This window comes from Etheostoma spectabile, chromosome 5, assembly GCF_008692095.1.
Source record: "Etheostoma spectabile isolate EspeVRDwgs_2016 chromosome 5, UIUC_Espe_1.0, whole genome shotgun sequence".
Taxonomy (NCBI): domain Eukaryota; kingdom Metazoa; phylum Chordata; class Actinopteri; order Perciformes; family Percidae; genus Etheostoma; species Etheostoma spectabile.
The window spans coordinates 32,933,147-32,950,984 of record NC_045737.1 but is presented as its reverse complement, the minus strand read 5'-3'; the positions used below and the strand labels follow the sequence as shown (position 1 = coordinate 32,950,984).

Sequence of the window (17,838 nt, the reverse complement as noted above, 5' to 3'; positions counted from 1 at the left end):
TATCTATCTATCTATCTATCTATCTACATAAAAGTTAAGGTTGGGAAAGACTTGGGTCACAATTGAAAAAGTAGGTAAAGGTGGGTCTCCTGCATATGGACATACTACACTACACTATCCACCACACCAACCTCCACACCCTTACTTCGTGTCTCAGTACACATGATATACTGTATGAAACATTACTTTTTGGATTGGCACTAAATGTTGGCACTGGACGGAAATCTGCAAAAACATTAAGCAAAGTGAAAGTAACTCAAAATTGTTTTAACCCTTGTGTCGGTCTTCCAGTCAAAATTAAAAATCAACATTTTTGATGATGCTTTTTGTCAATGTTTTTAACTTTTTCTTAGGTTTTTGTCCCTTTTTTTAACCCTTTTGACGCTTTTTTTCAATGTTTGAAATGTTTTTCATTACGTTTTCAACATTACATAACACTAACTTAATAACTTTACTTTTACAGTTATTTGGGGAATTTATGGTCAATAAAGTTAATTTATAGAAAATTCAACCTGACGTTTGAGTTAGAAAAGCAAACACTATGAGTTATTTAGACTACAATTAAAGAAACGGATGTTTATGGGTAATCACATGTACAGTATATGTCAACTTTTTGCTCAATGCTATTTCAAAATCACTTAATTTTTTTATAAATGCTATAAAATTGAACGAGACATAGAAGATTTGTACTTGCCAAAGAGCATTGTGTGGAATAAATCATGTTATTTTGGGTAATTACAATTGGGTGGTTAAAAAGAACATTGATAGAGGAAAATGGATCAATTTGACCCGAGGACAACATGAGGGTTAAAGTGCACCACACATGTGCGTTCCATCATTAGTGCATCAACTATACTTCACTTCCAGGAAACACAACACGCAAACTGAAAGTGAACACCGTACAGATCCTCCCCAGCTATCAGCCCCATAAATGGGCACAGCTATAGAACTTGTTGTGTTGTATCATGACCTAAGTGTAAGTACAGACTCAGCTGGGGGTTGTAGACAGGATTTGGATCACACACATACACACACACACAGTAGAGACTCCACTCTGTTTCCACCCAGCGGGCTGCTATATCAGGCAGCCAGGCAGGGAGCAGTAACAGGGCTATTAGGACTCCCAGGGACCCTATCGATCTCCTTATTGATCCCCTCCTGCCTAGGCTAGTCCAGACAACTGCGAGGGTTTATACAGCCACTACAGGGAAGAGCACATGTAACACCAGAGGATGGATATGGAAAGAGAGGTAAGAGAGCCACTTAGAAGAAGAGACATAGAATCAGAGTGGGAGTGAAAGTTTTAAAACCTTTCCTTTCTGCTTCTTGCCTACTTAACTTTTGCTTCCCCTTCTCCCTCACCTCACCTTCCCTTCAGTCTTTCTTCCTTTCTTTCTTTCTTACTTTCTTTCTTTCTTTCTTTCTTTCATTTTAAGACCACTTTTTCTTTCAACATACACGGTTCACATTTGAGATATCTCTTTTATCTGTGATAGCATCCAAAATGACAGCACGACATCATGGCTTATAAGTGCGTATGAATGGTTTTACAGTATAAAGATGTTATCAAACGCTCGGAGCTGAGGAGATTTATAATCTGTGACAAAATGGGGAAAAATCCTAACCGCAATCCCTAGTGAAATAGAGCAACCTGATTATTGAAACCAGGCAAGCTGGAAGCTTCACCCTGCCTCCAAATGGATCACATTAAAGTTACATATGTGACTGAAGGACTGAGAGATACTTTTATTTCACATGATGCACCCACTGCTGTGGTAGAAGAAAGTGAGGGTTTTAAGTTATGTGTTGTATTCCTTAATTGAATACTTTTTACCAAGCAGCGCTGCAGGGTACTCACCAGCCACTGGCACTGTTACAGGTTACAGTAAAACAAAATAATGCAACATCGCCCCCATTGGACCTCTCGTGGTACTTCTGCTGCAAATGACTACTGTGCATGCATGCATAAACTGACTATGTATAAACTACACAATCATCTAAACAATCTAGTAATTGATATCCACTTACGTTCTCTGGGTCTTCTATTCAGATTTAGCGACCATATAAGGAGTGAAGTTGTGTACTGCTGGGTGTGCAGTCTGACCCTGATGTGTATTAATGAAGGAGTGGATGGCAGGTTGTCATCAGAGTCCAGCTGATTAATAACCGGCCCTTCAATTAATGGCTTTCTGTCTCACTCTCTCTATAATTATCATCATCATTATTGAGTTCTAAAAGAAGGTGCATGTATGTGTGTGTGTGTGTGTGTGTGTGTGGTGTGTGTGTGTGTGTGTGTGTGTGTGTGTGTGTGACCCATCCCACACATAGGAGCAGTGGGCAGCTGCAGTGCCCGGGGACCAGTGTCTTTTTTATTGTTTACCTTCTGCAGTGCTGAATGTTTTAAATGGCGTTTTTCAATGTTCTGAGATTCACAAACAAAATGACATTCACTCCATTAAAATGGGTTTGAGGCATTGACGTCCCTTTATGTTTTATGATTAAATTGGCAGCGACAACTGAACATGTGAAAAACAGTCTCTGTAATTTTCCAGCTTCTTTGTGGAGCAGCTGTAAGCCTCTAATATTACCAGAGATAATGTCAACTTGTCTCTTAATGACAGAGACACTCATAATGAGGCGTCTGGTTAGGAGGGTCCCCATCAGTTTTATTTTCCCTTTTTTACCAACAGTGTGCAAACAGAACACCTACAGGTCCCTCCAAGGTCTCCCGAAGGTAAAAAACCCACATATATACAGTAATGTTATGCAAATAAAGCAAGCCTCCAGAGGAATTGAAGAAAAACACTTTGAAATAGGATTTCTCACGTACAGTGGGTCTGTTATAATGACACCGCCGCTGAAATCCCCATGAGCAACAATGCAGTCCCAGATGAGAATTGCACCATGGCACAGGTGAACATTTATTATTTATTTACATACTCATTTACTTATCATTTGCTGGCTTGCTATGCTATGAAGCATATTGCCATTTTGCTCTCCTGTTTATATTTCTCTTACAGGTCAAGGCATTCAAGCTATCAGTCCAGATGAAGTACCTGCACTGTTGAAAGTACCACAATTTACCATAATCAGACTGCTGAATGTGCAGCCACCAAGATTTATAATCTACTTAACACTTGTAAGTGCCACTATTAACACTCATTACTTGCCAATTCCTGCCAATTAAAAAGCCAATACTCATCTCATGTGGGTATCAGACTCAGGGGTGTGTTAACCTGTCAAAAAGCATCGCTGTGGTGCAATTTCTAGATACCACCCAAGTGTAGCTCAGAGGATTATCTCCACACTGATAAGAAAAAAACCATGTTCACAAAAAAACCATTACACTCTCAGAGTGCCAATAAGAGCTGTGATGACCGTGCTGCATTCACAACAAGCGTTGAGGGGGGGGTGGATAGTTTTTCATTGATAATACAATCCAAGAATAGCCTCCTCATAACGAAGGGCCATTACATGGTGAGTTATGATGATGCTGACTTATATATGTATACAGTACAAATATGTCAAGGGCAAACATAAAGGGAAAATGCTATTTTTATTCTTTTAAATGTACAATTCCTTTACATTGCACGTTCCAAGCTTGTTAATATCAGTACCCATCCCTGCATAGCTTAACAAAACATTCATTCAATTACATATTTATAAAAATTAGACAAATCTTTTACAGACGAGGTTGTTGATGATGAAAAGATACTGCCAATTAAGATTGCTATAAATGAATCTATATGTAAACTCATCTGCTAAATTACACTTTATACATGCAAATTACACAGAAATGATGATAATGAGAACAAATCGTTTAAATTACAAATGGTTAAGTTTGCTCATTTGTGCACGGTCATGCTGTATAAACGTGAACCCATGTCCAGGTTCACGCAAACAGGTTAATTGAAAAATGACCTCTTGACTTCTCCATTGTGCTGAGTCACTAGAAACATGGTACTGTACTGTGTACTGTACTATACTGCAATACTGCAATACTGGAACATTTTACCGCACAAACTGTCTCAGACATGTGCTCACTGCCAGCTGTGTAGCTGGTAGTGATAACTAAGTAGCCTCCGTCAATTAAAAGATATATTTTCTTACATGGATACACCACTTGCTTAAAATCTGAGTTTGAGTTGAGTTTGAGTTTTTTGACATTTGTCACTTTTCCCGGCCGTTCTTGTCTGTATTTTTTCTACATTTTTTGTCCCTTTTTACGATGTTTTTGTAGATATTTTTCAGCACTTTGTTGATGTTTTAGAAGATGTTTTTCACAGCGTTTCTGAAGCTTTTTCCGAACTTTTGGACACTTTTTTCAACGTTAAAATACTATAACATTTAATAAAACACCTAAATTCAATAAAAGTAGTGAAATGAGCCTTTACTTTACATGTGAAGAGCGTTGTAATGAACCATCCACGTTATTTTTTGGACAGTTTGGTTGAAAGAAAACCCAGATGTGTGATACACAGTAGAAACTTATGGAAAATGGGTCAAATTTAAAGTTAGGGTTAAAGTTCGAATGAGTCGAGTGTGCGCGGAGGATTGTTAGTCAGTTAAATAATCTGAGATGACTCCAATGTTCTGCTGTAAAATCTTCAGGCGTTGTTGGTCCATCTGTAAAATTGCTTGTTATGGTGCACTGTCTGGTAAAGAAGTAGATCTGAAATCTATCAAGTTATTTATTAACTTCAGTATCAAATTAACACTTCCCTTCCTGTTTGCAGCATCATAAATATTCATTTTTTATTAGCTGCATGTCTGTAGTGTGTACACTGCATTGTGGTTGTGCACAATGGCCCATTTCATAATAAGGTAAATTATAGTATTAAGAGATTAATGTACAAATCACTCTGATATTTGAGCTGGTAAAGGTAGGTCTAATTTCTGCTATGTACTGCTGTGTAGCTTAATCTTTAATATGTCATATTTTATTTGTTGATCATATTTTTTTTATAAATAATCTGAATCTGTAAAGTAACTAAAGTTATCAAATAAATGGAGTGGAGTGAAAAGTACAATATTTGCCTCTGAATTGCAGTGGAGCATGAGTCTGGAGTACTATAACATCAAATGGAAATTCTCAAGTGAAGTACAAGTACCTCAAAATTGAACTTGATTTAACCCTTCTGTTGCCTTCCCGTCAAAATTAAAAATCAACACTTCTTCTGAGGCTTTTTGTCAATCTTTTTAACTTTTTCTTACGTTTTTGTTCCTTTTTTCAACTCCTTTGACGCTTTTTTTCAATTTCTGTCACTTTTTTTGACGTTTTCAACACTACGTAAGACTAACTTATTAACTTTAGTTTAAAGTTATTTTTGGAATTTATGGTCAATAAACCTAATTTATAGGAAAGTATACCTAATGTTTGAGTTAGAAAAGCAGAAATAAGAAATTATTTAGACTAAAATTAAAAGAATGGATGTTGAGGGATAATCACAGACCGGACTGTGTCAACTTTTACTCAATACTATTTCAAAACTGCTTCAATTTCTTTTTCAAATGCTATAAAATTGAAAATGACTCCCCAAAATGAATGAAAGTAGAGATTTGGACTTGCCAAAGAGCGTTGTGTGGAAACAATCATGTTATTTTGGGTAAAGAACATTGATATGGGAAAGTGGGTCAATTTGACCCGAGGAAAACATGAGGGTTAAGTAAATATATTTAGTTATTTTACATTACGGGTTAATAACCCACAAAACTGTGACTACCACTGACTCTTGACTCCCAGATTAGAAAACATCTGTCAAACTAATTACAATTAACAAATCTAGACCATAAAAAAAGGCAACTTTTAGACAATCTAAACAACATGTCAAGACCTGGAGCCCACACCTCTATATTATAAAGTTCAGCCTATGGTCATCTTGTTGCCTGATCATCTATCAGCCTGCGTTACGTGATAAATAGATAAAAGGCGGCCGCCTCCCATTTTCTTAGACTCACACAACTCCAGAACACATGCATTGGTACTCAAACTTGGTAAGATGATTTATTTATGTTCAGGCAAGTCTTAAAAAAATGGATCAACCCCAAAGATCCGTGCCTCCAGCAGAGGGCAGGAAAACAACAGAAATGACACCTGAAAACTCAATAAAGAAGCAGAGTTGAATGATCATGAATGTGAAGAAGCAGCTGTGGTCCCTGGGCCGCATTGTCCTGCCCGGCGTGGGGTTTGGGATGACCTGCGCTGGGTCCTACCTGGTGTCCCTGCAGATAAAGTACGAGTACTCCACGAGGGTCATCCCTGCCTACATCATGGTCGTGTTCGGTATCCTGGCTGTGTTCGTCGGAGTCTTCTGGACTGTCTGCCACAGCATGAAGAAAAACATGTACCAGGGAGGAGGACATGGAGACAATACCCAGGTCTACACTATTGAAAGGTAACACCACCTGTCTCCACAGATTTACTTTGGAAAGACTCTTAAACACTGCCTAATGATTTGCATTGAAACACACTGAATTACAAAGCAATACACACTGGGAGGGAAACATATTGCTACATATGTTGAATGTAAAGGTAGAAATGTATGCAATATTGTTAAATCTTTTTATTTTATTAGGTAAGTTATTTTCATAAATAACTAAACCATGTTTTCAACCATTTCAAATTGAAATTGACCTATATTTTGAGTAGTGACAAATAAGAAAGCTCCAGTTATATCTGATATATACTCCAAACTATTTAATTAAGAACGTTTTATTTATTTATTTAATTTTTGTATTTGTTTATATTGTACTTTTTTACTTGGTCTCATATTAAATCAGTTGCAATTATTTTTCTATAATCTCATGTCATGAGCTGCGATGACTGAATGTTTGCAATTTGATTTCTAAATTTTAAAAAAGCAACTGCAAGCTTTACAGAAAAAGAATTAATGTAAAAAGTCCAAATATCTTTAGGAAATTACCAGTTTTTGTAAAAAAAAAAAAAGGACACTTTCAAGAAATGTCTTTCTATGTCATTGAGGTACTTTCATAAATAGTTACTATTGACGACATCATCAAACTAATCAAGTAAAGTTACTCTCTCCAGTTTGCTTTTGGTTTTGGCATTAAAACTCATTACAAATAGTATTTCTGACATACGGTTTGTTTCTTATGCATCCGAAATGTCTTTTATTAGTCTATTTCTATGATGTGTTTTTAACATTGAGCCAGGGATACAGATACAAATTAAATTCCTTTGGCTCATGTACAGTTCTTTCATCATTTAATCAATAAGTATTGTCCGTGTAGGGTGCCAGATAGCTCATATATGCCCATATATAGATGCAGCGGGCCGGGGTTCAACTCTGACCTTTGCTGCATGTCATTCCCCCCCTCTCCCCTTTCATGTCTTCAGCTGTCCTGTTAAAAAATGGCCAAAAAACAAATCTTTAAAAAAACAAAAACAAGTACTGCCCCTGTAAAATAACCTATTCAAACTAAACCAATGCCCCTGATGCATTGGGTGTCTTTTCCTCTACAGACCGAGCTCATTCCCTCCACCGTACGAGGAATCCCACGGCAGCCCGGGGCGTCCTGAAACCGCCTCTGGGTCTGTAGTCGTGGTGGACGGGCTGAACGTGACGACGAGCTTCGCTCCTCCTCTGTACAGCCAGGACAGCTCGGACGCTCCCGACTGCACGTGGAGCTGGGAGCAGCCTCCTCCGTACAGCCGGGTGGAGCACATACAGCAGGGAGAGGAGGAGGAGGAGGAGCGGACGGAGGCCTTGACCGGACCCTGAATCAGAATCAGAATCAGAATCAGAAATACTTTATTGATCCCCGAAGGGAAACTCCGTGTTGCAGTTGCACAAATAGTATAAATAGAGTAGAAATACAAATAAAGAAATAAAGAAACATAAGGAATTGGATATGTACGGTATTTACATAAAGGAATGTTATTATACATTATTTACATAATTAACATAATTAAGGATTTGGAATGGTGAAAAGTAAAATAATAATAATAATAATAATAATAATTGTAGTAGTTGAGATTTGCACACATGTCAGGCCAGTGTTATTGCACAAAACAGATAATACAGATAATATTGTCCAGTTTCAACCTCTCTAAGTGTCCTTGTGTCAGACACTTAGAGGGAGGAGTTATAAAGTTTGATGGCCACAGGCAGGAATGACTTCCTGTGGCGCTCTGTGGTGCATTTTGGGAGAATGAGTCTATCACTGAAAGTGCTCCTGTGATTGAGCAACAAGCCATGGAGTGGGTGCGAGACATTGTCCAAGATGGCATGTAGTTTGGACAGCGTCCTCCTCTCTGACACCACCAACAGAGAGTCCAGATCCACCCCCACAACGTCACTGGCCTTGCGGATCAGTTTGTTGAGTCTGTTGGCGTCAGCTACCCTCAGCCTGCTGCCCCAGCATGCAACAGCAAAGAGGATAGCACTGGCCACCACAGACTCATAAAACATCCTCAGCATCGTCCTGCAGATGTTGAAGGACCTCAGCCTCCTCAGAAAATAGAGACGGCTTTGGCCCTTCCTGTAGAGGGCTTGAGTGTTCTTGGCCCAGTCCAGTTTATTGTCTAAGTGCACTCCCAGGTATTTGTAGTCCTCCACAATGTCCACACTGACCCCCTGGATGGAAACAGGGCTCACTGCCGCCTTGGCTCTCCTTAGAGGGGAATCTAATCCCCCTCACTGAGGGGGAAGATAGTTTTTTTGCCCAACTGGCTGAGAAAAAGGCAGGAAGGATGACATTACTTTCTGACTGTGCTCTGATGGAGTTCCAGAAGAATGGAAGATGTCTCTGATTTTATAATTTATAGATCCCCGGTGTTTGTTAGCAATCACTACACACAGGCCTGAAATACACACACATGCTCAGGACCTAATCATGCACAAATGGAGAGATGTCAGAGTGGGTGGGCTGCCAGCTGGACCAGCACCCTGAGCGGTTGGGGGGGTGGGGGGTACGGTGCCTTGCTCAAGGGCACGTGGCAATGCCCAGGAGGTGAAGTGGATCTCCAGCTACTGATCCACACTCTGTGCTTTGGTCCATGCGGAGACTTGGACCGACGACCCTGTGGTTCCAAACTCAACGCCCCACGAAATGAGCCACCGCCACATATCTAGAGACCTCTAAATATGGACGGAGTGCTTGGCTAGCAAATTATAGACCAGAGAGGCGTGTTGACATCACCTTTGTGCCATCAATCTACACTCGGTGCTAAACCTCTGAACTCATGTCTGTGCTGACCCTACAGTATGTCAACAGGCCAGAGGTCTGGTTTTGTGTGGGTGTTGATCAAGTATTCTTCTTCTTGGTTTCATCAATTGAGGATGAGCTGCATGTTTGAGGCGCAGCTTGGTTGCGTGAATAATAACAGAAGGAGAGTATTGATCCAGTTGGAATCGACAAGCAGAACATACCTGCACAATAGCTCCAATTTGCACACTATTAAATTATTATAAGTGTAACTGTTTGTATTGGAGAGATTGGATGATGTGTTATGGATTAAAATTATCCAGTATCTAAGGCTGTAATGTTTCCTTATATTGCAGGGCTTGTGTTCCAAATGTTTCTTTCTCAATACATAGCCGACTTGTTTATGACAATACTTGTTCATAATCAAAAGTAAATCTGTTGTACCGGGCAGCCGTAAATCATTTCAAAGCAGGTCAAAGTAACACTCAATTTCATTCTTTTAACATCTGAGTTAGTGTACAAACAAGCTCTCTTGATCGTGCTGCAACAATAACGACACTGAATTATGAAATTAGATGGAGATAACATGCAAAAAAAAGGTTCCCATCAGTTAGATTTAGGATGACACAGTATGCCATAATGGCCCCCACAATGTCCCAAAAGTTAGATTTCTTTGCTTATTATACAGCAGTTATTTTACCAGGCAAGCCCCATTGAGCGTGAAAACCTTTTTTGCAAAGATGGGGGCATATAACATTGCAGATACAACTGCAAAACAATAAAAAAATCAGACAAATACAATACTAACAATACCAAAACTGATTAATAATAATACTAAAATAGCATGAAATTACAACTCCTTCTATGTGGCTGGAGCAGAAAACATGTCCTTCTTTACAATCTTTGTCCACACATAGGGGACAGACAACAGGTACACGTCTTGTAATCTGAGCTAATGACTGTGAGATGGACCCAGAGACATGGTGTACTATGTTTGTCACCATGAGACACCCTAACAAACTCTTTTAATAGACAGTACCTGACACCTGACCGCTCAGTTGAAAAGTTCATCACAATAGTTATTGATACTTGTGGAGCAACTCTGTTGTGTTCATGCACATTACTTTTTAATTACCGTTAAAGGAATATATCCATTTAAACATGTCCCTAGACACAATTTTAGTTAATTTGTCTTCTCAGAGTGATAGAGAAAGACTCTCTGCGTCTTCTTAGCAACACGTTCATGATAAATTCAATTCAGTCCAATTTTATTTATACTATCAATTCATAAGAGTTTATCTCGAGACACTTTACAGATAGAGTAGGTCTAGACCACACTCTGTAATTTACAAGGACCCAACAGTTCTAGTAGTTCCTTCCAGAACAAGCAACAGTGGGACAGTGGGGAGGAAAAACTTCCTTTTAGGCAGAAACCTGGGACAGACCCAGGCTCTTGGTAGGCGGTTGGGGTTGAAATGAATAGCGGCAATAACAGCCACAGTAAAAGATAATGGAACAAAGTGACATTAATCATCATCCAACCTCAGAAATAACGCCAGACATTGTAAAACAGTTGGACGGGGCGATGACCTGCAATGGCTGACAGGTGACGTCTGGCTCACGCATCCTTGCGGATATCCGTCGGCACATCCTCAACTCACGACGACGGCAATCAGTGCGTTTATGAGTTGTTGCTCTCAGGCCGCGTACAGATCAACCCTCTTCATTTCTAATCTCAACACATTTCACACTCAAAAACAGGTCACGTGCTCGACAAAAGCCTCCATTTCCTCAAGGGTGTTCAATCATCACATGATATATAGTATCAGCACAACATGGCGCTCTTCATTTTGAAGAATTCGTTTAATTAAAAACCCAATCATGCCTAAGGGCAACATATCGCGGGCGGATGTATTTTTATTTGTCCCCATTAGACCTGTCTGTTTCAATTAAAAAAAAGGCGAGCCCTACGCACAAAAATGTTTATTTGGATGAAAATAATATATTCAAATATAGTTATACAGAATTCCCAAAGGCCTAAACTTACAAAATAAATTGAAAGCCAGATTAGCAAACAAATCTAAAATATGTATTTTCTTTTTTAATTACCTGTGGCCTCATTTGCTGTTTTGGTTCTTTTTACACTTTTAATACCCTGTTCTAAGATAGTAAACGTGAGACTGACAACCTCCCGCTGCATGTGCATTAAACATTAATTTAATATAATATCAAACATAAACTGAATGCAATTCAAGTCACTGATATATTACCAACAAACAAATATTAGTGAAACACCTGTTTTATTTGACACTTAGACAAATGATTGATTACTTCTGCATAAAAAGAAATATGACAAGTGAACAATGCAGTGTTATAAAAACAGCATGGTGGATGAAAAAAAATGTCTTTGGATCATCTAGTCAATAAGTCTTGATAATTGCAAGCATAAATATTACAGTCAGTCTGCACATTCATACCAGGTTTGCTGTTTACATGTCTTTCATTATTTATTCATGGCAACAATGAAATAGTCTCTCTGGGTCAGACACTAAATATTCTACATTTTCGATAGTTATGATAATAATAATATTAATAATAATATACTTTATTTATGTAGCAACAAGGTTTACAAGGTGCTCTACAGGGTAAAAAGCTGACAGATGATAGTGGCCAATAACAGTTGAGAGAACATTGTGCTTTCTTTTTTTTTTTTTAGATAAGCACCATCAGTTCAGTCATCATTTAAAGAAAAAAGAAATGAAGGGATTAAAAAAAATGGCAGATACTGTAAGTACAGGGAAAGGATATTTTGAAGTTTGCCTGCGTGAGCAGTTAGATGCACGCGTGAGCATGCATGCGAGTGTGTGTTTCCCTGCTTGCTCATGTGATGACGTTGGGACCGCGGCGTCCTGTCCTCTCGTGGACGTTGGAGATCTTTAGGGCGATGGCGATGAGAGGACCCAGCACCACCTGTAGCAGGAGCAACGCACAAAACACAGCTTTTTACTCTCTCTCTCGCTCTTTACTACCAAGTAGGGAGGGAGAACATTCAGGACTCCTGAAAATGACAAGGTCTATTTCTTTTTTGTATATCTTTTTGTCAAAACTTTGTTTTTGATAATAAAGTTAAATTTGATTTAATTTTTAAAGCAGAACTCACCCGATTTTGCATTCTGTCAACTCACGTTCCAAACACACATATATACAGTATACACACACATGTAAATGAGACAATGACGATGACAGCATTGATCTTAACATTGATGTTAACAAGGTTAATAAGTTAGAAGTAGACCTTTGAGTAGACATTGGCCCTGTCTTTGTTTTATTGTGTAAGGCAGCATACATAGGGTAGAAATCATGTGAGTTTGGGCCTAAAAACACGATGCAGATGAACTGATAGTGACAGATTCTGACAGATGATATAGTTTGACTTGTGTCAAACGAGCGCCATAAAAACTGTCAACATGCATGTCAAGCGCATTTTACACTTTAGCCTAGATTGTCAGCCTGTTCTTGTCACTCGCTAGAGATGATTTATCCATCTAATAATTTTTTCAAACGGGAACACAGTGGTATAATAAAGAAATTAGCTAAGATAAGAGGATCTCCAGCGGAAAGATTCGGTTGTTGCTACAGTACAAGGACAGAAATAACTACAGATAAGTATAGAAGGTAAAGTACAATAAATAAGTAAGTAATAAGAGGTACATCAACTAAAATGAGAATAGATATATATATATATATATAGAGAGAGAGAGAAAATGTATGAGGATACGTTGAGTTGCTTCATGACAGATGTGTAACAAAATATCATACTCATTTAAAACATAAGTCTTAAAATGACTAGGTGCGCTGCACACGTCACAAACATTCCTTAATAAATATATGACTTGACTCAATAGTTTTATGTCAGGGTGTTAAACCCTTCATTGCACAGGGCTGTGTGATAGAATAAAACACACGTGCACATATCCCTACACGTACACACACGCACACACGCACACAGATAAGTCGGTCAAACCAAATTATTTAGTATATGGTAAGCATACAAAGCCAATTACAATGTAAAACTACATAAACCATTGAAAATGAGGATTTAATGTCATGTAGGCGTAATACAAACACACACGGCATGTGGCTTTGCTGCTCTGCAGAGAGAGGTGTACATACAGTAAATATGCAGTACTTTTAAATGAATATGCAGTACTTTTAACCTAGCAGAATAAGCATGTTGTGTCATGTGGATCTGTGTCCTTATGTCGGGTTAGGAGCAGAACAATTAGGAGGATGTCACTATTTATTATATGCTCAATTTGTACTTATTGTAATGATAATGATGAATGTTATGACATTGTTTAAGCCTAACCAGACACAGGGGTCGCAAATTAGCCTTGGCTAGAAATCCCAATGCAATGCATCTGTGTCATATTATTGTAAACTGTTGCAATGTTTTTCATTGCCCTTACATAAATAGAAAATCATGACTTGCAGAAGTGGGGAAGAATGGCACAAAATGGGATCATTAACCTCAGTTAGTGCATATTCATTGATAAAGTTGTATGGTTAGGTGGCCAAGCCTAAATGAGGCTGTCTGGCCATCATGACTGCAGCTTTAACGACCCCTGGGTATGGTTAAAACACACTACCTGTTCCAATAAACAATAACCACACAATAAGATAGTGTTTCTAACCCATCCAAAGTTTACAGGTCAATTAGCTTCAATAGTGTCCCATAAAGCTTATTACATGATCATTAAGTGCCATTTCCCTGACATAGCATAGGCGGTATTACCACTCCAGTAGCTGCAACGATCAAAGTATTTTCTCCTTGATTTAAAACAAACCACAGACCAAAAAAATGTAACACCTTGAAAGAAAAAAAAGGCTACTTCATGGCAAAATTGTGCCAGCTGAACTGAAACAGCAGAGATGATTGGTTGTGTGTTCGTTCATGTATTTTTATATATTTATTACTAGGAATTTTAAACTTATCCCATCATTCAAAGGAGGGCGTGTGTCAATTGTGTCTTGATCTATTATGTGTATTATTATGGAATATACACTGTATATATATATATATATATATATATATATATATATATATATATATATATATATATTCTGCAGAATATAATAAACAGAATGTGACTATCTTGCCATAAAACATTACTTTTGCTACTGTCTGATGTAAGTCAATAAATATTTGATAGTATCTGTTTCATGGTGACAAAACTGGCAGAATACTTCATACCCAATACTTTAATATATACTTTAGAAGATTTTTTAAGTCATACCATTGACAAAGCCCAGCAAAATACTTACAAAGAACACAGAAGTGTACATGATGCTGTACGTGCACAAACAAACCAAATCTCTGTCTCACCTCAGACACACACACACACACACACACACACACACAGACACACCATCACACTTCCTCTGTACCTGTGTCTCTCTGCTGTGTTTCTCTGGGTCTCGCTCACAGCTCTCGGCGTAAATGCGGATGGTGGCACCCGTCCCCGCACCGCTCCCGCTCATCCGAAACACCAAGCGGGACGCATCCGTGAACACAATCCTCAGACCCTAGGAACAAACCAATGTTTACTATATTACTTTCACTATTCCATGTATATGCTGACTTACTTTCCTTTTGACGGATGCCCATCACAAGTTACCACAGCAAAGACAACACATACCAAAGTGTTCAGTACATGGTACATCTACTTGATAAATAATCCAAACCGGGATTGGATTAGACATCTAACAGAATCCATTGAATAATCCTGTAAGCACTGCATAGTAAACTAAATGTACAAGTTCCTTCTACATATTAAAATAAAACCCAGGATGAGATTCATCATAAAATATATTGGATATATTTTAGCATCAGACTTTTGAGCAATGAAAGTGTATCTTCTTCTATAATTTAAATAGGATATTTAAATGATTATAGAGTTTAAAAAGAGAAAACATGGTTTGCAGTAACTACAAATATCCAGCAGGTGTCATTGTGTGCTTAGCTGGGACTGTGTTCACCTTGGATCCCTTTACTTTTCTTTTTTTTTTTTTTACTTTTTTTTTTTTAACAAGGGCAAAGCTTGTACTGCATGCTTGTTCCCCCACTTAGTACCGTGTGTAAAGTTATGTAAGGTCATTACTACTCTGGTACTTCTAAGAAGCTTTATGAACTCCAGCCCTAAACTAATTTCAGGGTATACCATTTAGTTTAGTAGCTCACTGAGGTTGTATTTCCACAGTTTCATTAACATTCTGACAGCGGAGAACAATTTGACCCCAAACCAGAGTAAAACATCCCATTTTTAAAGAGTTGAAGTTAAGTTCAAATAGTTAACAGCAGGCGTGTTAACTCGTTGAACTTAACCGTTGCAGGAAAAACAGGATATTGTTGCATTGGGTCAACCAACCACAACTCTTGGTGCTTGGTGTAAGGAAGATAAGACTCTTTGACTAATGGATGTGTGATGACTCTTATCTGTCCTGAATTCCACAGTGCCTCTTCCCTTATCCCATTAGAGAAAAAGACAAGCTCAAGCAATATGGTTTGAGAAAAATAACAAGGAGCATGTAAGAAAAGTGTCCCATTGGTTTTAATAAAACACACCCAAGACACATTGTTAGTTAAAAGTTAACCGGGTGCTCTACAGTGACAGTGACCCCCATCTCAGACCACTCTGTTACCTCTTCAAACTGTGACTCAGCTTCATAGTTTAGAGACAGTGATTATAAAAATAAAGTAAACCACTCGCCTTCCTCCTAATCTGAGTTTGGCCCGGGCGTGTAACATGTCGGAGTCTGGGGGTGAGGAGCGACAGTGATAATGAAAGATGTCCGTATCCCTGTCTATCTTTCTAAATGTGAGTGTGTCAGCTCATCTCTAACAATAGAAAAGCAGTTATCAGTAGGTCTGTTAAAAACAGTGTCTGCTGCAAAGCTCAGGGCCTGAGAGGAGGACATACCAACCACAGCACGTCTGTCTGTCTGTCTGTGTATGTCTATTTAGACATATAAAGACACAATGCTGTAGTAGGTCTTTACACTTCTGATTAAACTTGAGAAATGACATAATCTTGACTTTTTGACTTAAGTTTCTGTCAATACAAAATTTAGCTAAAAGCTCAATTATATAAATATAAAATAAAATATAGAGTAAGTTTAAATAAAAGCTCAGTAACTACAGTCTGGCTGTGTAGTTACTTTAAAAAAAAAAAGTAGGTATACCATAGTAAAAAAAGCCTACTCCATTAGTAAAAGTAAAAGTCCCGAATTTAAAATGGTTGGCCTATCAAATTACAGAATTATTATTAGCAAAATGCATTAAAGTATCAAAAGTAAAAGTACTCATTCTGCAGTAATGATGGCTCCTTACTGCATACTGGCTAACCAAACTAGCAAACATGTAAATGAAAAATATCTATGTATAATATACCTTATGATTATATGTTATTTTTATTAACGCAAATGTGTGTAATTCAGTAAGTAACTAAATTAAGCTTTAGTTGTTAAAAAGAACAAGATGTGAATAAGGTATGGACATTAAATAATAATAAACAAGCAAAACAAAGTATTTTCATGACTACTTAAGATGGACAGTAAAGGTGAAAACCAGTCTGCAGTTTAGTATTAGTAAATGCTGTATCTGCACTTAGGTATTATACGTTCTGTGGCAATGATTTCTATCTGTTGACTGTCTGTCTGATATGCAGACAATGCAGAATGAATTCAGTAGTCGACTACAAGGCTGCCATGCCACTGCTTTGTAAATCCCCCATGCTTTGTCTTGTGTGTGTGTGTGTGTGTGTGTGTGTGTGTGTGTGTGTGTGTGTGTGTGTGTGTGTGTCTATGTGTCAACTTGTCCCTCCTTCAAACACACTTGCAGTGGAGACAACGACAGCTGATATAATTCTGTCCTGGGAGGAATGTGTGCTGTAATAACACACACTGGGACAACTGGGATGCTGAGGATTTGCCATTGAGGATAAATCACATTTCAGGGTGAGTGACTAACTAGCTGGGGTGCTGATGTAACCATGGTAACACAGATAAGTATTAACAGAGGGACAATGAGATCTATATTGATACATAAGGTCAAGTTGATGGACAAATTGTAGGCACAATCCTGCCTGAAAAAAACTTGTGAACATGTGTGGGCCATGCAAGAATATGTATGTATGCACAGGGACAACTGGACTGACGGAGAGTGCACACACCAATGTGCACAGTGTTGGTGTGTGTGTGATGTGAGGTGGGGCAGAGGCTAAGAATTGTCGACGCCAGGAATGAGTTTGCACACATTTCTGGGCATAACAGTGGGGGTCAGTTGGGTAAACTTCACAAGGGCTGAGAGGGAGGGAGGGAGAGGATAGGGAGGGAATACCAACAGAGGGATCTATCAGTGTGTGTAGGGATACGTGCTAGACGCAACGTCTGTGTGTGTGTGTGTGTGTGTGTGTGTGTGTGTGTGTGTGTGTGTGTGTGTGTGTGTGTGTGTGTGTGTGGGTTTATGGTTTGAAATGGAAGATAGATTATCATGTCCAAACATGGAACCTTTCCGAGACAACATTGAAGCTTAGAGGGTGGTCGAGCTGCTAATTGAGTGCATGTGTTTGAAAAAAAAAAGCACAGAGAAGGTGTTAGCATGAGTGTGTG

General features: G+C 38.5%; 2 protein-coding genes across 2 annotated transcripts in view; one reads left to right on the top strand and one right to left on the bottom strand.

Moving 5' to 3' along the window:
* The first annotated feature begins 6,064 nt into the window (after window positions 1-6,064).
* On the top strand, window positions 6,065-7,742 carry LOC116689850 (transmembrane protein 252). Its single transcript, XM_032516505.1, has 2 exons — window positions 6,065-6,395; window positions 7,484-7,742. The coding sequence occupies exons 1-2, from the start codon at window positions 6,124-6,126 to the stop codon at window positions 7,740-7,742; spliced, it is 531 nt and encodes a 176-aa protein (XP_032372396.1). The 5' UTR covers window positions 6,065-6,123.
* A 3,393-nt stretch (window positions 7,743-11,135) lies between these two features.
* pgm5 (phosphoglucomutase 5) overlaps window positions 11,136-17,838 on the bottom strand; it is a 30,126-nt gene continuing 23,423 nt past the window's right edge. Inside the window, 2 exon segments of the mRNA XM_032516238.1 lie at window positions 11,136-12,138; window positions 14,617-14,754. Of these exon segments, the coding sequence (XP_032372129.1) occupies window positions 12,049-12,138; window positions 14,617-14,754 (228 nt within the window). The 3' untranslated portion in view covers window positions 11,136-12,048.

Bases quoted from the DNA above. Each gene is read 5' to 3' on its own strand.
- LOC116689850 (XM_032516505.1), top strand. From the start codon at position 6,124: ATGATCATGAATGTGAAGAAGCAGCTGTGGTCCCTGGGCCGCATTGTC. The intron at 6,396-7,483 runs GTAACACCACCT...TTTCCTCTACAG, and splicing joins CAGGTCTACACTATTGAAAG to ACCGAGCTCATTCCCTCCAC.